This window comes from Siphateles boraxobius, unplaced genomic scaffold (assembly GCF_051911475.1).
Source record: "Siphateles boraxobius isolate OS27281-9 unplaced genomic scaffold, OSU_SipBor_1 13, whole genome shotgun sequence".
NCBI lineage: Eukaryota > Metazoa > Chordata > Actinopteri > Cypriniformes > Leuciscidae > Siphateles > Siphateles boraxobius.
This window is the reverse complement of record NW_027508733.1, coordinates 14,302,513-14,326,579: the sequence shown is the minus strand read 5'-3', so window position 1 is coordinate 14,326,579 and position 24,067 is coordinate 14,302,513. Positions and strand designations below refer to the sequence as shown.

The following is a 24,067-nucleotide window of genomic DNA, read 5'->3' as shown; positions in this document are numbered from 1 at the left end:
AGACCGTGCCGACTAAAAGTTATGGATTTCGTGATGATAAACAAAACCCTTTTCGTATAGCGCAACAGCAAATTTGAGGCATGCTGCCAAAATGACTATATCTCTTTATCTCTGCAATGCCTTCACATTTTGACACCAAGTGTCATTGTCACCTCACTCTGACCACAACAAATCAATTTTGTAACTGCGCCACCTATTGGTCGAAAGTGATAATCAATTAAATCATATTTTTAGTTAATGTATATGATTTTTCAGCCATTTTGCCTAAATTCATCTTTAAATGTCTTTAACTGCTCCTTGTTGCAGTTGGTCTGACACTCCCATCCCTGTTAGCTTTTCTTGTCGTCGTCTTTGCGCTTGGCCCCAGTAATGGCTGCTTGCAGCTATGTTTCTATTTATGTCTGATTTACTATCTTTGCAACCATATTACTAAATTTTTTAACATGTTACAACCCTAACTTGTAAAATGCAGTTAATAAAACATATCTAATTTGTGCTGGTAATGTTTTAAATTCAAATGACTTCATCAAAATATTCATATTTTCTACTATTATGTGAGGGTTCACATGTCATTTCCCTATCAGATTTCTCTTTGATTCTTTTTGATGATTTACTGAAAATCAAACTCTTGAATTTTTTCAAAACTTTTTTTACTTTCATTTTAGATCTGATAGAAGAGAACAAGGAGATTGAAGAACTGATTGAAGGGGGGGAGAAACATCATATCAAAACTGAAGAAAAATCTTTGAGTCCCTCACTGAAAAGAAGAGACAAAATATGTTTCACCTGCCCACAGTGTGGAAGAAGTTTCCCATACAAACAAAGTCTTGAACTTCACATGAGAATTCACACTGGAGAGAAGCCTTTCACATGTAATCAGTGCGGGAAGAGTTTCACACAAAAAGGAACCCTTAGCGAACACATGAGGATCCACACTGGAGAGAAGCCCTACGCATGTCCTCAATGTGGGAAGAATTTCACACAAAAAGGAAACCTTAACAAGCATATTAAAATCCACACTGGAGAGAAGCCGCACATATGCGATCAGTGTGGGAAGTGTTTCAGACAAAAAGTAATACTTAACGAACATATGAGGATCCACACCGGAGAGAAGCCGTACTCATGTGATAAGTGTGGGAAGAGTTTCGCACAAAAAGGACACCTTAACAAACATGTGAAAATCCACACTGGTGAGAAGCCGTACACATGCGAACAGTGTGGGAAGAGTTTCACACAAAAAGTAATCCTTAACGAACACATGAGGATTCACAGTGGAGAGAAGCCGTACACTTGTGAACACTGCGAGAAAATTTTCACAATAAAAAGAAATCTTAATGAACACATGAAAATCCACACTGGGGAGAGGCCTTACGCATGTGATCAGTGTGATAAGAGTTTCACACAAAAAGGAACCCTAAACGAACACATGAGAATCCACACTGGAGAGAAGCCGTACACATGTAGTCAATGTGGGAAGAGTTTCACACAAAAAGGAAATCTTAATAAGCATGTGAAAATCCACACTGGAGAGAAGCCGCACACATGTGATCAGTGTGGAAAGAGTTTCAGGCAAAAAGTAATCCTTAACGAACACATGAGGATCCACACTGGAGAGAAGCCATACTCATGTGCTCAATGTGGGAAGAGTTTCACACAAAAAGGAAACCTTAACAAACATGTGAAAATCCACACTGGAGAGAAGCTGTACGCATGTGATCAGTCCATGAATAGTTTTGCACAAAAAGAAACCCTTAAGGATCACATGACAAGCCACACTGGGAAGAAGACGCACACATGTGATCAATGTGGGAAGAGTTTGGCTCATAAAGCAACCCTTAATGAACACATTAAAATCCACACTGGAGAAAAGCCGCACACATGTGATCAGTGTGGGAAGAGTTTTACACAAAGAGGAACCCTTAAGGATCACATACGAATCCACACTGGTGTGAAGCCATACGCATGTGATCAGTGTGGGAAGAGTTTCGCACAAAAAGGAAACCTTAATGATCACATGAAAATCCATACTGGGGAGAAGCCATACATATGTGATCAGTGTGAGAAGAGTTTCACACGAAAAGAGCACCTTAATGAACACATGAAAATCCACACGGGAGAAAAGCCACACATATGTGATCAGTGTGGGAAAAGTTTCACACAAAAAGGAACCCTTAAGGATCACATGAGAATCCACACTGGAGAGAAACCGTACTCATGTGCTCAATGTGGGAAGAGTTTCACACAAAAAGGAAATCTTAACAAGCATGTGAAAATCCACACTGGAGAGAAGCTGCACAAATGCGATCAGTCTGGGAAGAGTTTCAGACAAAAAGGAACCCTTAAGGATCACATGAGAGTCCACACTGGGGAGAAGCCGTACACATGTGGTCAATGTGGAAAGAGTTTCACGCAAAAAGGAAACCTCAACGTACACATGAAAATCCACACAGGGGAGAAGCCGTACACATGTTATCAGTGTGGGAAGAGTTTCACACATAAAGGAAATCTTAACGTACATTTGAAAAGCCACACTGGGGAGAAGCCGTACACATGTTATCAGTGTGGGAAGAGTTTTGCGCATAAGGCAACCCTTACTGAACACATTAAAATTCACACTGGGGAGAAGCCGCACACATGTGATCAGTGTGGGAAGAGTTTCACTCAAAAAAGACACCTTACTGATCACATGAGAATCCACACTGGAGTGAAGCCACACACATGTGATCAGTGTGGGAAGAGTTTCACTCAAAAAAGACACCTTACTGATCACATGAGAATCCATACTGGAGAAAAGCCGTACACATGTGATCAATGTGGGAAGAGTTTCAGAAAATCAAGTGTTTTCAAAGTACATCTGCTCACTCATTCTAGAGAAAGACTATACAAATGTGACCAATGCGGTAAAACATTTTTTAGGGCAGATTTCCTGAAGGATCACCTGAAAGTTCATACAAAGGAGAAGCCTTACGTCTGTTATATGTGTGGAAAGAGTTTTAGTCAGATGGGTTCCTTAAAACTACACCAGAAAAGACACAGCGGTGTGAAGGATCATATTTGCTGTGAGTGTGGGAAGACTTTTTTTACCGATAGTGCACTGAAAGTGCACCAGACTGTTCACACTACAGAAACACCTTACAAGTGTTCATACTGTGACAAGAGATTCAAACTGTCTGTATATCTGAAAATACATGAGAGGGTCCACACTGGAGAGAAGCCACATGCATGTGATAAATGTGGGAAGAGCTTCACACTAAAAGGAAACCTCAACGAACACATGAAAATCCACACTGGGGAGAAGCCATTCACCTGTAATCAGTGTGGGAAGAGATTCACACATAAAGGAAACCTTAACGTACACATGAAAAGCCACACTGGGGAGAAGCCGTACACATGTGATAAGTGTGGGAAGAGTTTTGCGCATAAAGTAACCCTTTACAAACACATGAGGTTCCACACGGGGGAGAAGCCGCACACATGTGATCAGTGTGGGAAGAATTTCACACAAAAAGAGCACCTTAATGAACACATGAAAATCCACACTGGAGAGAAGCCGCACAAATGTGATCAATGTGGGAAGAGTTTCACACAAAAAGGAAACCTTAACGAACACATAAAAATCCACACTGGAGAGAAGCCACACAAATGTGATCAATGTGGGAAGAGTTTCACACATAAAGGAAACCTTAACGTACACATTAAAAGGCACGCCGGAGTGAAGCCATACACATGTGATCAATGTGGGAAGAGTTTCAGAAAATCAAGTGTTTTTAAAGTACATCTGTATGCTCATTCTAGAGAAGGATTATATAACAGTGACCAGTGCAGTAATTTTTTTTTTACGGCAGATTTCCTGAAGGACCACCTGAAAGTTCATACAAAAGAGAAGCCTCATGTGTGTTCTTTATGTGGAAAGAGTTTTAGTGAGCCGAGTGCTTTAAAATTACACCAGAAAAGACACAGTGGTGTAAAGGATCATGTTTGCTCGAAGTGTGGTAAAACTTTTTTTACAGATGGAGAACTGAAAGTGCATCAGACAGTTCACACTAGAGAACAACCTTATAAGTGTTCTCACTGTGAAAAGAGATTCAAACGGTCAATATATCTGAAAATACATGAGAGGATCCACACTGGAGAGAAGCCGTATCACTGCCATTCATGTGGAAAGAGTTTCACTCAATTATCTTCTCTAATCTTTCATAAAAGAAAATGCATGTCTGATAATACAGAAAGTAGTATGAGTTCTGATCCTGTACTTCCAGGTGTGATGCTGTCCAGTGCTGCATCAGAGATTATTTTGATAATCGATTAATCAAAGCTTATTAGAACGATTAATCGACTGCTCATTGATTATTTCACAGATTAATCAGTAGGCTTTGATCACTTATTCAGCTTTAGCAGTTAGTTAAAATGTTGAGTTACACCCATTCTAACTAATAAATAAAATAAGGAAACACTTGAAAACTTCTTTGTAATACATTTTGAGTAAAAGGAATTGACCAATCTCCTTCAGGTTTTCTGTCCTCAGAAGTCATCAATAAGCCAACTTTGCTTAGAACTGAAACAAAAACAAAAGGGCACATATTTCAGAATACATATCACACACATTGTAGATAAAATTAAAACAAAGATTTTTTGACGCACAAAATTAGATGACAGGGAAAGACATCCACATTTACCATTTAACGTCCCCCTATTATGGTTTTTCAAATATTCCCTTTCATGCTGGGTGAAATACCTGTCTGTGAATGTGAACGGTCTGCAAAGTTGTAAAGCCAAAAGTGCATGATAAATAAAGTTATTGGGCCTCATTTATCAATCTAACGTAGAAACGAGTGCAGAAATCATCTGACGACGGTCACGTTTGATTCATGAAACATTTGTATGAATGATTGTAAATTGATAAATGTGGCGGCTAAAAACAATCGTCATTTAAATATCACACCCCTAAAAATTCACAGTTTAGAAGCCTTGACCCTACATTGTAAAGAGATTGCTGTAAATTTTACAGTAACTTACTGGCAGCTGGATACCAGTAATTTACTGTAAAATGTTTACAGTATTATTACTGTATTTTCACTTACAGTATACCAGTGGTGGGCCATCAGGGCCAGCAAGGCCTTCTCTGCTGGCCTAAATACTATCAGAATCACTGACTTATACTTTAATATATTTTTATCATGAATGAGTATTAAATTATTCCCAATAGTCCATTCTCTTAATCTCGCAGCTTTTATCTTGGTGGCGCTGCTTCCAGTAATGTATATTTATTTTAGCGCTTTCATCCAATTATATTTCAGTCATCATGTGTTGCCAGGGTAAAACAAATCTCCCTTGAGGCCTTCAGAATCGACAGTGCGGGCGCCTGTAGCTTAAAATGAATGGAAATGAAACCATTGCTTTAACCAATCAGGTAATCAGTCAGATTTAATCAGCCAATCAGATTTAGATTTGACTGCACCGGGGCCATCTAGCAGGAGTACAATAACGTCGTCATTTTCGCGTCCTTTGATTGGGTGGTCAGAGGCTGAGTATAGCTAACCGCATCTGTAGCGAACTGCATAAACTAAAATACATTCCTGTATATTTAATAGTTTTTCAACCCACAAATTAATGTTTCTTTCCCTCCTCGGCCCCCAGCAGGTTCAATACTACCGGAAAAAATCTCTTATTCAGCATTATCCAGCATGGGTCAGCTGTGTCCACTGCTTCTGTCGAGCAAACACTCTCAGCCCTAAAGCGAATTAAAACTTATGCCAGAAATATGACTGGACAGACTCGACTTTCAGCATTAGCCTCGATGGCGATAGAAAAGGTTGTTGGGACTGAAACGCTAACCTGTACACCAGAGTAATTGAAGTATTTTTGAGGAAAGAAATTAGGATGGATTTTGTGTAAAACATAATCAGTAGTTTTGGTGAGTATAATGTATAATTTATTACACTACAATATTATACTACAATATTACAAATTATATGAGTATAATTTTTTTGCCCCCATTTTTTCCGTGGTGAATAGGATTTTCTTCTTAATTTTTCTTGTAAATTTATGATCTAATGTTTGTTTCAAACATTCAAACTATTGTGATGTCTGACAAGGGACTATTGTAACCCTTGAAGGACAAGACAAGGGAGGCTCCGTTTCTGAACTTATAATCGGAACACAAGTACCTCTGTAGCCTAATAACTTACACTAACTCACTCGCTCGTTTCTCTCTACCCGGCCTTTTCCGAACTCACTGCATTAACCCTATAACTGCCGGTGCAAAATAAAAACAGCAATTTCACAACAATTATAGAGAGTCTGTGCGCTGCCACGCTATTAAAAGTTATTAATTCACTGAAGGCCTAGGTGTGAAATGCACAGCCCGCCACTGCAGTATACTGTACCATTTACAACTGCAACTGTTTCATTACCAACATTCTTCAAAATATAAAGAAAGAACTTCAGGTTTAGAACAACTTATGGGCGAGTAAATGATGACAGAATTTTCTGTATAAGGTGTACTATCCCTTTAACTTAGTTTTACTCTATTGTACATCTTCACTGTTAATGTTGTACATCTGCCTAACTAGCTAAGTTGTGATAAAGAGGGGACAGAACATACCAAAGTTATTATGCTTTGTTTTAATAAGTTTACTTCATCTAATTTAGGTGAAGTTAACCTACCAGTTGATGTTGTCACCAAGATGGCAATGAAAAGGCTCCAACACACACCTTAAATGTTGCAGACTGCATCTGGCATTATCCAGATCACAACCCTGAAAATAAATCAAAGCATATACTTGAAAATATTGTTTAAAAACCACACTTCTATCTCACTTTACCTCAGTATTTCACGTTAGTTCGCTGCGGTCAATGTTAAGTTACTGACGACTCCGCCTGATGAGCTAACTTAAAGCGGCTTAAACTTAAACTTAAAGGAACATACAAGCATTATTTTTTATTGTTTTAACTAAAGAATTTTTCGGCTAATATAGGTGAACTTAACTTACTCACCAGTTAATATTATCACCGTGACGGCGACCCGGCCGACAGTCAGGAAAAAAAGGCACCAAAACCATTCCGACGAAAACAAAACAATAAATCATGTTAGTTTGCTGTGGACATAACTGAAAAATATAAAAATGTTTGTTTTACATACAATAGAAATAATGTACTAACCTTTTTGGTAAGTGACCGGTACATCTTTTGTCCATGCATTAACTGCCACTTACCAACCATACAGTCAAAAAAATACTTGAAAATAAATCTCTCTTGCCATTGGTCAGTTTTAAGCGGGCGCAAGTTCACTTCTGTAAACGGATTTAGAGTAGAGAAGAATTACAGTAGTGACCATATATTTCCCCATAATCCTTTGCTGTTTACAGTAACATACTGTATACATATTTTACAACTTATACTTATATACACATTACAGTAAAATACTGTTCAAATTACAGAAACCGACATGTTTATAACATGGAGAAATGCCATGAAGAGGAATTAATCTCATGAAAGAGAAATTGGTCTTACACCAAAGAAACCCATTAACCTCGTAATTGCAAACATTTACATTCAATTATATGTTGGAAGGGAAACTGGTCAATTTAGATCAAAGGGAATGATTAATTCATTTATAGGGAATTTTAAAAGAGTCACTTATTTTACAGATGAACAAATGACTCGTCTAGCGCTCAATTCAGCTCTGCAGTGGATATTAATATCCAAACTATAGTGACAATACTATTAGCACAGTAACAAGATCAGCAGTTTAAGACATTAAATTTGTAAGCATATAACACAAGAACACTTCTCTTTAAATACGAACGAGACTGAGTATTCTAACATAAAATTAATAGCTAACATAAACACGTGCACACACACATTCACACAAGTTGCAGAAAGAAAGTGAAGCAAGAATATTTTTTATCTTAAAATTAAATGAAAACTACTTCAAAAGAAGAATAGTGTTCTTTTCAATTAATGATGTATGCATTCTTTATAACAACTTGCATACATCATTCTTTATTCTTTCAAGCAGACATATTTATTTGTATAAATGAAATATAATGAATCCTTATTAAAGAGCAGTGAATGCTTTTCTCTTTTTCTTTTGTTGTTTTATGAATATTAATTAAAGGCACAGACGGCATTAGGTTTATGACGCACTGTCATTGCGCTGATGCACATCCGATATTCTGTTCACGCACTGATAAAAATAATCTGCTTGATTTACTTAAAGAATATAATGAATTTTTTTGCATAATTTTATTACGTAGATCCAACAAGACTAGTCTTTGTAGAAACTACTTAAGTTTTCTGTTTGTTGAAATAAAATTTTCACATAAAGTTAACTTAATTTTAGCATTGCTCTAGTCATTTGTGTGTGTGTGTGATCTACATAACTTTAAGAGTTCTAAATGTGTATTTTTGATTGAATCCAACTTCATTTTTAAATTCCCATATTACAAATTTCAAGTGGGATCTACTTTGTTTTAAAAAATTTGTTAGTGTATTTTAAAGTTACATGTACTCAAATTTTCTAATTAGCAACTTAGTATTTCTACTGAAAGTAGAAATGCAAATAGTTATTTTTTACTACTATTTACTTCAAGATATGCATGCTGTGGCCAAGGGTTAACCTTAATATGAAATGGACATCTGTCAGCCTCAACCTACCAACCGGATGTTTAACTATATTTCAACACTTTCTAAAGATTTTTCAATAAAAATAAACATTTACAGAATATTTTCAGAATATATTTATTTATTTTTCAGTCATGTACATTAACATACTCTAAGACTTTAAAGGAACACGCCGACTTTTTGGGACTTTGGCTTATTCACCGTATCCCCCAGAGTTAGAGAAGTCCATACATACCCTTCTCATCTCCGTGCGTGCCGTAACTCTGTCGGACACACCCACCGCTAGCCTAGCTTAGCACAAAGACGGAAGTAAATGGCTCCAGCTAGCACACATCCAGCCAGAGTTACGGCACGCACGGAGATGAAAAGGGTATGTATGGACTTATCTAACTCTGAGGGATACGGTAAATAAGCTAAAGTCCCAAACAGTCGGCGTGTTCCTTTAAAACAACACGCTCACAAATATGATCCCTGTGTGAAAATGGAGATCTTCTAAGATACCTATATTTCAGTTTCTTTGGGTTTCTATTGAAATAAGTTCACATTGTGCAATATATTTTCCACGTTTCTGACTTCTTAACTGTCATCTTTCCTTTAACTGCACCTTAAACATTAACAGACTCACAAACATGGTCCCTATATAAAATAGTATTAGTGTAACTTGAAAAAGTGCATTGAACAAACCTGAGAAATTGAACAGTAAAACTTTAACAGAGGGACCTAACTCAAACCCTCTACCTTCAACAATGTCTGTATGGTTTTTAGGCCAGTAAGCTGATCTTGAGATCGTGGATTTTGGAGGACATGTTTTTGTTAACATCCTCCAGCTCCAGGAAGATCTTCTGAAATACTTCAAAGCTGTATTTCAGTTTCTTTGGATAGCTTAGTTCCAAGGCATAAATAAGGCCCATAAGGTAGGTGCAAGCATGTGCTACACTGGGAATTCCAAAAAGCACCTCTGCTCCCTCGATGGCTATTCCAACTTGCCTCTCGAGACCTCCATCCCTAGCTTTGCTGACCACAAAGATGTTGACACAAATGAAGTGATGGCCTCTTGGATGGCTGCAGAATCGTCGTCATCACAAACCTGTGAAATATACCAGAGAGAATTTAACCTACTGTTTGTTTGCTAATGTGAAGAATGCATATAGCTCTTAGCCATGAACAGAAATCTGGGTGGGATTACGTGGTTGCTGTGGCAGTTTTGTCTTATATACTTATGTACAATTTGTGCCCGAACGGCACTCAAACTCGTTCCACTTTCCGTTTTGGAAATAGTAATGCGTTAGATTACTCGTGACTGAAAAAAGTGTTCAGATTACAGTAACGCGTTACCGGCATCACTGGTCATGAGTATGTGTATACATATATATACACACATATATGTATAAGTGCACTGTAAAACTTTCTATATAAATCAAGAAAAACATTTGAAAATCTTTCAGTATAGATACATATGCAGAAATATAATTTCTTTACCCGGTAGTCCTTGATTAATTCCTCTGTCTTTTCACCAAGGTAGAGAATGAGGCCTCTGATCACAGTTTCTCTTCTGGACTCAATGCTGTTGTCCTACAAATATATGAAATATGGGATTATCTTAAAGGGTTTGTTCACCTGTTCATCTTTGGAACAGAAATTACGATTTTTTTAATGAAATCGGAGACCTGTCTCACATTAAATTAACTAATACAAATTTAAAAGTACATGCCTCATTCATGATTTCAAGGGTCTCATCAAGTTTCTTCCCAACAGCTCCTCCCTTCCTCCTGTAGAGTCTCAACAATTTAGGCGTGTATTCATCCAACTTCCCAAAGAATGTTGACTGTAGTGGCTTCAGTGTGATCCTCCGGAATTCCTCCTCGATCTGAGAAAGAGACCAAGAGAGATGTAGACATCATGAGATACTGAAAGAAAAGAATTAGAGACACAGGGAAAGAGAAACAATACCAAGTATAATTGTTACCAGTTAGAATTGTATTCTAGTAACCCTATAAATACACTAAGAACGACATTTAAGTGGTCTGATGTTTGGAAAGGGATGCTGCACCGGATGAGTTCATTTAAGTGCATGGTTTGAGTTTAGTTAAGTTAGCAGCTTAGTTTCAGCAAATTCCACACTACTACCACCTTGCCAGACAAAGTACTTTGTATTATAAAGGTAAGTATTCAAATGTTCTAAATACCTGGGAAAACTCAAACAGGGCAGGCCATCGAGCATATAAGTCATCCACAGGTGGTTTCTGGATCACATCTTTACGACGCAGTGAGAAGGTTTTTGCCATCTTCTCATTAATGACTCTATTGTTGTCTCACTTCTTGTACTCATAGAGAAGCTCCACTCTTTCCTTTTCAAGGGATGCATCAGTTTCGCCTTGAGGATGAGGTGGGAGATAGTTAACCTCAGATTTCTTTGCTTTTTTAAATTTTTTGCTGCAGTTTTATCTGCAGCTGACTTTTTCTTGAGACAGTTGACGTTTAGCTCTGGTATTCCAAGGTGTCTCACCTTTGCTCTGAAATTTCCAAGTTTGTACTTCAGGCTGTTGTTCCAACTATATAAACCATTGAAGGATACTGGGTCCCTCAAACATGGGTGTTTCAAAACCAGGGCCTCAGCAACCTGCTCCCTTTGTGCACTTGATGGATAGGCGGTGTAGATAAAGATGCTCTCTGCTAGTTTGTCTAGAATGTTGGATTTTACTGCAGGATTGCAAAGTAAGGTTCCGTCCTTTAGGTTAGCTTCATTTGCTGATTGAAGAATTAGCTCAGTGTCAAAAGAGAAGGTGGGTATTACAAACTGAGCTGGCCAAGGCACAGAACGAAGGGAGGAGGTGCTCCCTGGAGAAGACAGAATAGTGGTGTTGCTCGATGCAGTGGAGCAGGAACCAACATCCTCCAATAACTCAGCGCAACTACTATCAAAGCTATCCAGGACTTCTTGATCCTTTGAAGAATCCGGAGTAAATGTTACTGTGAACACTGGTTCAGCAAGGACCACCTTAATGGTGTCTTTGTCATGTATTTCATCAGTTCCTAGGAGAGTAAAAAACTGACCATCAAAATCTTGGTCCTGGAACTGAAAACTAAAATCCGTTTCAATTGCAAATGTCTCTTGTACAATATGCTTCAATTCCTCTACAGTCTGAGGTATTCCTGTTGGCAAGGAAAGCTTTCGTATTTCATCTTGCAGGATGACTCGGAGTCTGGCAGACATGATGATTCTGTAGATAGGACAAAAAAACAACAACATTGGTTAAGTTGAATTTTGGCATGCAATGATTCAAAAAGTTAAACATTTTAATTTAGATATGGGTCACTTGTAAAGGAGGCCTCTGGGTGACATTTTTGGGTAGTTTGCAATTTTTCAGATTCCGGGAAGTTATGTGAAACACTTAACTAATGACAGTGAATTGAGTATTTAGAAACAATCGAAACATCAATATATACTGTATATAAATACCTAATCTTGTATGGGTATATGACGCTTCAGGGTGACAAATCGCTTTTGCTCAACAGTGTAAGCTGCAAGAGGATAGGAGTCTGTCAATTCTAGTTGCTCGCAGACTGTCACTTGTCTTGTAGATTCCAATTCAAAAGCCCTAAGGTGCTCACTGTACCATGAATGTAGACACTTGACAGCAAATACAGGCTGGCCATGCACTATAAGGATCAGATTTAGTTCAACAAAATCCGGAAGCCCTCCAGTGGATCCATACGGCAAAATCATTCCCACTGAGTAAGTGGTGCCATGACAGGTCACTGTATTGGCAACCTGAATGCATGTTTCTTCAGGAAACTTTTTTTGCACTGCTTCCTGTATGTTTTCCTTGAGGACATCCACAGGCAATGTGGAAATATTTGAGACAGTGAGGGCAGGTTTGAGTACATCTGTGCCATGCAGATGTTAAGCCAGCATGAATTGATGCTTAACAGCAAGAGACCGTAAAATGTTACGAAAACAGTTGGTATGTCGAACGACTCGCTTGAAAAAGCTATGCTTCGCTTCAAAGCGCATGGTCCACAGGGCTACAAGCGGTCCAAAAGCCTTGATTAGTTGTGGATAATGCTCAAGAAAATGGTGCTTTGGCAGAACTCTTGCTTCTGGAAAAACCTCCAAGTATCTATGCCTGTGTTCAGATATCTTGGTGTCCAGGAATCTTATCGTGTCATCTGTGTGAAATGGAGAAACCACAAGCTCAACAATGTCTTTAAGATCCATTAAAAGATGCCATGCAGGTTCACTTTGTGGCACTTTGAAACCAATCATAAGGGGGAGCAGTCGCAATAAACTACAATTTTCATGAGCATTTCCACCTATGCTTTTCCGGGTGGCAAAGTTCAGTGGGATAAGCTGCGGCCTGTCAGCTTTGTCAGTCCACTTGTAGGGGAACTGGTGGATTAGGTCATTCAGTTGAAATAAGGTAAAGTATTTTTTCTTTATCAGAAGATCAAGGCACAAAGCCAACTCCAAAGGTACTATTCCCTCGAATATGTCGTGGAGCAAGTCTGGTGGATACCCTGACAAAACATGAAAGTATTTCAATTTCTTAGTTAAGGCACATTGCCTTTTCACACCAAAGCAGTGAGTGAGAGTGGGACTTTCTAAAGCTGCTTGTACATGAAAAGAATGTTCCTGCTTCGTTCTTGCTTGGAAGGCCCCAGTCCTTACTTCTTTTACCTGAAACTCAGACAGCTTTCCCAAACAAAATCTGCAGACATGAGATCCAGAAAAGCTTTCCAAAAATCCACCGAGTGAATGGGCACCTAAATTGTCAGCTACTACACTAACTACTGTGCCTTTGATTTTCTTTCCATACAAAGGAATAAAGAGTCCTTCTTCTTCCAATTGGACAATGTCTTTTAACAGTGGCTCAAGCACTGCCTCATAACCATACTTCTTTATATCTACAGCCTTACAAAGCAAAGCTAAATAAATTGACTTAAGTGTTGCACGAAACTGTATCGGAACATTTGCCAATACCCAATACACTGCAGTAATCTTGTGCTTTTTTCGGGATGTTCCCAGAGGATTGCACACTTCAAAATCATCAATGTAGAAAAGGAGAGAAAGTGTTAGGTCTTCAGCAGATAAAAGTGCATTTTCTTTAAAATGTGTTCCATCAGTAAACGACTCGTACCGACTCTCCTGAGTAGCGTATGAAGAGTTGAAAGCTTTCTCCTGTATGTCTTTAACACTTAATATCTGTGACAATAACTGAAGAATGGGAACATATTGTAAGGTTCGACCTTCCTTCTTGTCCAGAATGAATTCGACAGGCTCAACCACATGAAAATTTTCCTTAAAAAACTGCTGTCTTCTGTAAGATGTGGCAAGAGGACCATCAGCTCTTAAAGCTGTGCTAACAGAGTTGGACTCACTCAACTGTTTGACTAAGTATGAGATGACTGGGTCATCAAGCACACAGTCATGTTTCCTTAAACATGCGTTTACAGTATTTTTTTATGCCAGGACCAGACAATGAAGAGGATATAAATTGGAGCTCTGCTACAAGTTCATTAATGCACTTGCTTGGCACATTGTAAATGCTCTGTAGTTTTAACAGAAGGTGGCCTAATTTCAGTTCAATTTCGTCTTCTTTCAATTCTTCTGTTTCATACTCTCCTGAAAAGTCATCTTCTCCCAAACACTTGTATGCATCAGAACAATGTGCTTCTTCAACAATATCATCTGTAATATTTGACTGATCTATATATGTATGTACAGCTTGTGCCCGAAAGTCACTCGAAGAATGTGCTGTGTGTTGTCGGGATCTGTGCAATGCAAAGGTTCCATACACATTTGTTTGAAAATCACAGTCTTTAAAGACACAGTGCACGGTTTCATTTTTCCTAAGATGAACTCCAAGATGATGAAAGTAATCCTTCTCAGTGGAGAAAAAAGAAGTGCAAAGTTCACAGTTAAAAAAATGTATTTCTGGTGTTGATTTTTTAGTTGAATGTGTCCTTCTTAAATGTGATTTTAGGGCACTATAAGTTTTAAAGGAGCAAGGGCAATCAGCATGTGAACAGGGAAGAAATTCATTGTGGTTGTGCCTTAATCTGTAGTGTCTCAAAAGTTCATTTGATACAGGGGCAACAAAGCTACAAATCTTGCAAATCCATCCCATATAATCCAAATGCTAGATCGGAGTACATCCAGACCCTGAATGAGGAGCAAATTGGTCTCTCTGAGGGTGGTGGAACGAGATTTGTCATATACTGGTAGTGGTCAGGAGCACAGCTTCCATTTAGTTGTATTTGCCTCTCTGTCTGCTTGTCTGTCCTCAAAAATGTAAAGAGAAAATATATATTTATTTAGCAGGTCAATCATTTGTGATCTTAAAGAGGTGGTTGATTATGATTTCACTTTTTTAATTTTAGTTAGTGTGTAATGTTGCTGTTTTAGCATAATCAACATCTGCAAAGTTACGACATTCAAAGTTAAAAGCAAAGGCAGATATTTTATTTTAAAGAAATCTATTTTTGAAGGACTACAACGGATTCCTCTAGGGTGGGTGACATCACTAACCCTAAAATTTAAATAAACCCCGCCCCCAGGAACATGCTGTTACGTGTGGGTTTTGCTGTGTCTTGTATTTCACGTGATTCCTTGTTTGTCATGTGACCCTGCCATGTGTCTTGTCTTTTGTTGTTGTTGCTCAGTGTCCACAGGTGTTCCTCGTCCATGTTTATTAGTCTCCCCAGGTGTTTCTTTAACCACGCCCCCTTGTTATCTTGTTTAGCTTGTTTGTCTGTGTATTTAAACCCCTGTGTTTCAGTTGTTGGCTGTCGGTTGTTGTTTTATGTTACTCCTGTCGTGTTCTGAGTTCCCTGGATTCCCTGCTTTTGTATTTGTTTAATTAAATGTGCTTGCGATTGGATTCACTCTCCGTTTCATTCCTCACTGGATGTAACAGAACAACCGACCCAAGATGAATCCAGCAGCCAGTCTCTTTCGCCTCAGCCAAGGTGACCGCCCTATTGGGAAATATGTGGAGGAGTTTTGTGGACTTTGTGATGGGGTGGACGTTGATGATAATGTCTTGAAAGACATGTTCCGTTATGGCCTTACGGACCTCCTAGAGTACCTTATGCCGGACAACACCCCTCAATGGACTTTAGAGCAGTACATTGATATTGCCCTTCGGATAAGCTCTGCGCTTCACGCCAGCCACGTCCAGCCAGAGACCGTCCAGCCAGAGACCGTCCAGCCAGAGCTTCACGTCAGCCACGTCCAGCCAGAGCTTCACGTCAGCCACGTCCAGCCAGAGCTTCACGTCAGCCGCGTCCAGCCAGAGCTTCACGTCAGCCGCGTCCAGCCAGAGCTTCACGTCAGCCGCGTCCAGCCGGAGCTTCACGTCAGCCACGTCCAGCCAGAGCTTCACGTCAGCCACGTCCAGCCAGAGCTTCACGTCAGCCACGTCCAGCCAGAGCTTCACGTCAGCCACGTCCAGCCAGAGCTTCACGTCAGCCACGTCCAGCCAGAGCTTCACGTCAGCCACGTCCAGCCAGAGCTTCACGTCAGCCACGTCCAGCCAGAGCTTCACGTCAGCCACGTCCAGCCAGAGCTTCACGTCAGCCACGTCCAGCCAGAGCTTCACGTCAGCCACGTCCAGCCAGAGCTTCACGTCAACCACGTCCAGCCAGAGCCGAGGCCCTCTTCGCCGCTGGTCCTGCCCAGCTCAAGGCCCTCTTCGCCGCTGGTCCTGCCCAGCTCAAGCCCCTCTTCGCCGCTGGTCCTGCCCAGCTCAAGCCCCTCTTCGCCGCTGGTCCTGCCCAGCGCTCAGTCCTCTTCGCCGCTGGTCCTGCCCAGCTCAAGGCCCTCTTCGCCGCTGGTCCTGCCCAGCTCAAGGCCCTCTTCGCCGCTGGTCCTGCCCAGCTCAAGGCCCTCTTCGCCGCTGGTCCTGCCCAGCTCAAGGCCCTCTTCGCCGCTGGTCCCGCCCAGCTCAGAGCCCTCGCCGCTGGTCCCGTCCAGCCCTGAGCTTTCTTCTACCGATCCAGAGACTGTTCAAGTCACGTCTGCCGATCCAGAGACTGTTCAAGTCACGTCTGCCGATCCAGAGGCTGTTCAAGTCACGTCTGCCGATCCAGAGGCTGTTCAAGTCACGTCTGCCGATCCAGAGGCTGTTCAAGTCACGTCTGCCGATCCAGAGGCTGTTCAAGTCACGTCTGCCGATCCAGAGGCTGTTCAAGTCACGTCTGCCGATCCAGAGGCTGTTCAAGTCACGTCTGCCCATCCAGAGGCTGTTCAAGTCACGTCTGCCCATCCAGAGGCTGTTCAAGTCACGTCTGCCCATCCAGAGGCTGTTCAAGTCACGTCTGCCCATCCAGAGGCTGTTCAAGTCACGTCTGCCCATCCAGAGGCTGTTCAAGTCACGTCTGCCCATCCAGAGGCTGTTCAAGTCACGTCTGCCCATCCAGAGGCTGTTCAAGTCACGTCTGCCGATCCAGAGACTGTTCAAGTCACGTCTGCCGATCCAGAGACTGTTCAAGTCACGTCTGCCGATCCAGAGACTGTTCAAGTCACGTCTGCCGATCCAGAGACTGTTCAAGTCACGTCTGCCGATCCAGAGACTGTTCAAGTCACGTCTGCCGATCCAGAGACTGTTCAAGTCACGTCTGCCGATCCAGAGACTGTTCAAGTCACGTCTGCCGATCCAGAGACTGTTCAAGTCACGTCTGCCGATCCAGAGACTGTTCAAGTCACGTCTGCCGATCCAGAGACTGTTCAAGTCACGTCTGCCGATCCAGAGACTGTTCAAGTCACGTCTGCCGATCCAGAGACTGTTCAAGTCACGTCTGCCGATCCAGAGACTGTTCAAGTCACGTCTGCCGATCCAGAGACTGTTCAAGTCACGTCTGCCGATCCAGAGACTGTTCAAGTCACGTCTGCCGATCCAGAGACTGTTCAAGTCACGTCTGCCGATCCAGAGACTGTTCAAGTCACGTCTGCCGATCCAGAGACTGTTCAAGTCACGTCTGCCGATCCAGAGACTGTTCAAGTCACGTCTGCCGATCCAGAGACTGTTCAAGTCACGCCTGAACCTGATCGCTCTATGTTTGTTTCTGTGTTTACGTCTCTCCTTGTGGCTGTTTCTGTTCTGGTGTCTGTTCCAGAACCGGAGCCAGTGTCTGTTCCCGAGCCAGTGTGTGTGTTGTCTGTTCCTGAGCCAGTGTGTGTGTTGTCTGTTCCCGAGCCAGTGTGTGTGTTGTCTGTTCCCGAGCCCGAGTGTGTGTTGTCTGTTCCCGAGCCCGAGTGTGTGTTGTCTGTTCCCGAGCCTGTGTGTGTGTTGTCTGTTCCCGAGCCTGTGTGTGTGTTGTCTGTTCCCGAGCCTGTGTGTGTGTTGTCTGTTCCCGAGCCTGTGTGTGTGTTGTCTGTTCCCGTGCCAGAGCCAGTGTGTGTGTTGTCTGTTCCAGAGCCAGTGTGTGTGTTGTCTGTTCCCGAGCCATTCTGTGTGTTGTCAGTTCCCGAGCCATTCTGTGTGTTGTCCGTTCCCGAGCCAGTGTGTGTGTTGTCCGTTCCCGAGCCAGTGTGTGTGTTGTCTATTCCTGAGCACGAGCCAGTGTGTGTGTTGTCTATTCCTGAGCACGAGCCAGTGTGTGTGTTGTCCGTTCCGGAGCCAGTGTGTGTGTTGTCTATTCCTGAGCACGAGCCACTGTGTGTGTTGTCTGTTCCCGAGCCAGTGTGTGTGTTGTCCGTTCCCGAGCCAGTGTGTGTGTTGTCTGTTCCCGAGCCAGAGTCTGTGTTGTCTGTTCCTGAGCCAGAGTCAGTGTGTGTGTTGTCTGCTGTTCCTGAGCCGGTGTCTGCGCCGCCCTGGCCGCCCGAAGGGTCTTCGCCGCCCTGGCCGCCCGATGGACTGTCTTCTCCGCCCTGGCCGCCCGATGGACTGTCTTCTTCGCCCTGGCCGCCCGATGGACTGTCTTCTCCGCCCCGGCTGCCCGATGGACTGTCTTCTTCGCCCTGGCCGCCCGATGGACTGTCTTCTCCGCCGTGGCCGTCCGAGGGCTCATCTCTGCCCTGGTCCCCTGCGCAACCTTCTCTGCCCTGGTCCCGTTCCCCTGTTAGGACTTGGCCCTCCTACCCTCCCCCAAGACCACCTCCGCTTCACCACCCTCCTGAACTTTAGTGTTTTTGTTTCAAGGGGCGTCGGGAGCCGCCCATAGGGGGGGGGGCTATGTTACGTGTGGGTTTTGCTGTGTCTTGTATTTCACGTGATTCCTTGTTTGTCATGTGACCCTGCCATGTGTCTTGTCTTTTGTTGTTGTTGCTCAGTGTCCACAGGTGTTCCTCGTCCATGTTTATTAGTCTCCCCAGGTGTTTCTTTAACCACGCCCCCTTGTTATCTTGTTTAGCTTGTTTGTCTGTGTATTTAAACCCCTGTGTTTCAGTTGTTGGCTGTCGGTTGTTGTTTTATGTTACTCCTGTCGTGTTCTGAGTTCCCTGGATTCCCTGCTTTTGTATTTGTTTAATTAAATGTGCTTGCGATTGGATTCACTCTCCGTTTCATTCCTCACTGGATGTAACACATGCAACCAAAAGCAGCATCTCATTTGCATTTAAAAGGGACATACAAAAGCTGAGCTTTTTTACTCAATCTTAAAAAGTGAAAATTGTAACATGCTTAAAAATGATCTGTGCGGTATTTTGAGCTAAAACTTCACATACACACTCTGGGGACATCAGAGATTTATTTTACATCTTGTAAAAAGGTGTATTATACCACCCCTTTAACAAAACAATACTGCAAATTAAGGAAAGACCACAGTTATTTTTTGCCTGTTTACATACTGATTGCCTCTGTCCATCCTGGAATTCCCTAAAATCACATTTGTCAAAGAAACATTCAACTAACAATTCACCACAAGTCATTTGTTTTGATTGTGAACTTTACAGAGAAGGGTTACTTTCAACACCTATGAAATCTTTAAACAATTTGTCTTCGGTATGAGTGTCTTGACTTTTACATTAATTTATGGTGCCTGTGCATCACACAGATCCCAGCATATTCTTAAGAGTCACTTTGGGGCACTAACTGAACATAAGTAGATTGGTCAAATATGACAATATTGAAGCCCGTTGTTTTGAGCCATACAATTGTTTAGGGTAGTATGCATCTGACAAATTGAAAGAAGAGAATCTAAAATTACGCCATCATTGATGAGGTGATCAGATGAACATATTTTTTTCTGACAGCCTCATCAGGTAAACATATATTGTTTTCCACAAGCATACAGATTGGTTGCATTCTCTTTTCATTCTTACAGCTTCATCAGGTAAGCATCTTGGCATCTACCTGGTAATTCACTCCAGGTAATCAGATTTTATTCTAACAGTCGCATCAGGTGAGCATGATACGGGTATATTTGTTCCACAAGTAATCAGTCAGGTTCAGCTTTTATCAAAAGATGTGTGACTTTAAAATGGTGGAAGTAAATTAAGTATTTTTAGCTAATGTAACTGCCACCATGGGATCAACAAAAATAGATTACCAAGGCAATGGGAACTAATGCAATGGCAGACTTTGAGCAGCCTGCAATGTATGGTGCATACACGTTATAAATTAAGTCACTTTTTTAAGAAATTTTTGACAGGACTATAAATTTGCACAAAAAAAAATGCACACAAAAAACAAGACAACTTGAACTTTGCCATTTGAAATGAAAAAAACTTTTTGTCTGGCCCATGAGCTAACTGAGTTATTATAACTTTACCCCCAGTTTCCTCACTACAATAAACCAATTTATTGAAAGTTATATACCTTTATCCAGTGTAGCCTACTTGTCAGGAGAATCACCTGTTAAGGACACAGTGTTATGGTTAGTAACTGACCAATGCAAGAAACCAAAAACATAGCAAATAATTTAACTACAACTATAGCCTAATTAAAAATAGTTTCACATTTTATTCTCTCCACAAACACTGCTGATCAGACAGCAAATTGTCTTCAGTTTCAGTTGAAATGTTACTTTGGGTTTGATTTCCCTCTTAGCTCAGATGGGAAAGTGTGCAGGGAACCGCGTCATGCAGAAGGCGGGACTATGGTCACGTAAGATGATTGACAGCTGTAAACCCCTAATGAGCGCTCTAACCGTAACAATACACCGTACAAACTACCTTACTAACGCAAACCATGAAGAAAAACTGATAGCGCGCTGTAAAAATATCGATTTAGTTTTCAAACTAAATCGATATTTCTAAAAATGCACGCACGTTTGGACTTAGAGTCCTAACGACGCTGTCAATTGCATCTATGTGAACACAAATAAATTATTATGATATTATAATAATTATTTGCACTATTTGACAAAAAAATAAGAAATGAATGTCACTGCAACTCAGTTTTGTCATTTAGTGGCCAAATATCCACGCTGGAGTCTTAAATCTTTCTAATATGATACTCAGTTTCTAGATCAAGTAAAATATGTTTTAACGTGCAGTGAATTTTAAACAATAAACTAGGGCTGTCAGCGATCTTTTTATAGGTAATGTTGTCAGACACTTAGAATAATAATCTTAGCATGTCAGTGGCAAAGCAACCAGGTTTTGTGGATGTAAATTAAAAGTACGCAATTGCCCATATAACGTACTCGGTTACTAACGTAACCTCGGTTCTCTCTAGAGAGGGAACGAGTACTGCGTAATATCTTACGCTATGGGGAAACCTCTTTTCCACGAGATATTGAAGCCAAAAATGATCCTTTAATTTTGATTAATGTAAAATGCTGTGCGGCAGCGTGCAGACATAGGCAAGACGGCTCGCGCGCCTATTGGCTGCCCTGCGGCAACAGCAGCAAGCCTATCGAGAGAGGCCCTGCGTGACGTGACATCCAATGGGGGTGCTTCGCGCCCATTTCGTCGCGTCCTGCCAGAATTGGCGTGGCCTTGGCCTATAAATACGCTCGACAGGCTGATACAAACTGATTTTCATCTCTTCAGCGAAGCACTACTGCATCGCTGGATCCGGAGTGAGAAGCCGGGCCGTCTGATAGTAAGCCTTCTGCGGGACGAGCCTTCGAGCCTGAAGCCGCTGGCCTTCACCTCGCCCCCTTCAGCCGCCGTACCTGCTACGCTTTCCGGCGTTAATATCCTTTTTCACTGCTAGAGTGTGTGTTCGCCGTCGCGACTTTATCTAAAAGAGCAGCGTCTTTTTGAAGACGCTTCGTTCCTGTGGAACTATTGCCATGGTGACTCTGAGGACTTGCCTGGCATTTTTTCTCCGAGTCTGCACTCCCGCCCGCTGCAGTAGGTCCTCGAGCCTTCTCCAGCCCGTGAAAGCTCGCCGGTTCGCCCGCCAGCTTCACCAGCTTCAATCGAGTCGCTCACTGACGGACAGCGGCTGCTGCGCGCCGCCGCTTCCGCCATTAGTAACGACAAGATAGCTGCATCGGTAGAGGAGGCCAGCTATTGCCATGGTGAGTGAGACTCCCGCCCGCTGTAGTGCCGCGCCGCAAAGCTCTGTACTCAGCGGGTCCCCGATACTTCTCCAGCCGTGAAAGCTCGCCGGTTCGCCCGCCAGCTTCACCAGCTTCAATCGAGTCGCTCACTGACGGACAACGGCCGCCGCGCGCCGCCGCTTCCGCCATTAATGACGACGAGATAGCTGCATCTGTAGAGGAGGCCAGCTGCTATATCCCCGCGTCGGACAGTGAGGATTGGGCGAGCTCTGTGGATCTCCCCCTTCTGCCCGCGAGTCGTCAGGGAAACGGGCCAGCATCAAAACCGCGGCTAGCTTTCTTTATGTTATAAGAAAGCTACCCCGCCCCCGCCCCCCGTGGGCATGCGTCATCGGCGAAATGAGGATAGAGTGTATTTTTTGTCCCGCCGAGGCTGGACCAATCTCCATTTCTCAAACATTTCTCAGTTCCTCTTAGTTTGAGCGGCTGAAAATGTCAATATTGCAGCAATGAGCCTGTTGTATAACACGCACGCATGCAAACAAACGCCAACACACACACAACTGTGATGACGCTCTATTATGTCCTCGAGCTATTTTAAGCTTTTGTCGTTTCCCCCTGTGGTTCAGTGGCGAAACCTACAGCCATCACACGGGAGACCCGTGTTCGATCCCATCTCTCGCAGCAGATAAAATTTAGTCTCGCCGCGGCCAGACTTGCACTGATACTTTTCGCTCGTTCAGTTCCAAGAAAATGTGACTGTTCCAGTGTATTTTGCAGTAAACAAGCCGGTACCATGGCCCGCTTGCCTGCACACAAATGCTGTTTCCACGGCGACCCAGAAAAATCATATAAGCAATGTATTGTCTGGTATTCCGGCCACAGCCGATGGTGTTATGAGTGTAATAAAAATGCCCACAGCCCAGTGTTCATTTCTACACACAAACACAGCCCGCCACAGTGCAGGGCTCGCACATATGAAATCGACTCATGTCAATTGTGCATTAAATGTAGTGAATGTGCCCACAACCCAGTGCCCACAAACACTACACACTGCATGTGCCACGTTTTCTGTAAAACGAAACCAACACACACACAGTCAGCTAAGACCCACGGTGTTTAAGTCTCGCCGCGGCCAGACTCCACCGAAACCTCTCGCTCGTTCAGTTCCAAACAATGTGACTGTTCCAGTGTATTTCGCAGTAAACAAGCCGGTACCACAGCCCGCTTGCCTGCACATTAACGCCATTTTTACGGCGACCCAGATAAATCCAATAAAGAGTGTATTTTCTGGTGTCCCGGCCATAGCCGATGGTGTTATGAGTGTTGTAGGAATGCCCACGTCACAGTGCCCATTCCCACACACAGACACAGCCCGCCACAGTTCAGGGCTAGCACAAATAAAATCGACTCATGTCGATTGTGCAAACGTAGTGAATGTGCCCACGACACAGTGCCCACAAACACTACACAGTGCGTGTCCCACGGTTTCTGTAAAAACGAAACCAACACATATTCAGTCAGCGCAAGCCGACGGTGTTTTCAGTGCAGTAAATGTGCCCGCTGTCCCGCGCCCACATTCAGTCACAGACACGCTGAACCCTACGGGGTTTGTCCCGCTCGTTCTCTCTCCACAATTTGTCATAGAGAAAGCGAGTGCGAACAGGCTGCCCGCCGTGATCGGCGCGCCCCCCGCCTCGCACACTTTAAACACAGTGTTCATGTCTCAGCACACCGAAGCTCTGCAGCCGCCGCTGTGCCGCGGCCAGAGCCCGGATATCATTCTGCCTCTAGTTATCCACGCGAATGCATGGGCAATGCTTCCCGGGGTATCAGAATGGGTGTTGAACACTATAAAGAGAGGCTATTCGCTACAGTTCGCTCGACGTCCCCGCCGTTGCAAGGCGCGTGTCGAAACCACGGTGGACAACGAAGTATCTCATCTACTTCGAACCGAAATAGCGAAACTACTGAGCAAAGGGGCCATAGAACCTTTATCTCAGAGCGAAGGGGGTGTATACAGCAGATATTTTCTGGTATCGAAAAA

At 42.6% G+C, this 24,067-nt stretch overlaps 1 protein-coding gene across 3 annotated transcripts in view; it reads left to right on the top strand.

Annotated features, from left to right (window-relative positions):
- LOC143735399 (uncharacterized) overlaps positions 1-4,461 on the top strand; it is a 49,998-nt gene extending 45,537 nt beyond the window's left edge. For 2 of the 3 annotated variants that reach the window (XM_077225507.1, XM_077225508.1), the window contains one exon: positions 666-4,461. In XM_077225507.1, coding sequence (XP_077081622.1) covers positions 666-4,309 — 3,644 coding nt within the window. In that variant the 3' untranslated portion in view covers positions 4,310-4,461. The remainder of the gene's footprint in view (positions 1-665) is intronic. The other variant, XM_077225509.1, reaches the window with a different exon arrangement.
- Positions 4,462-24,067: the final 19,606 nt, after the last annotated feature.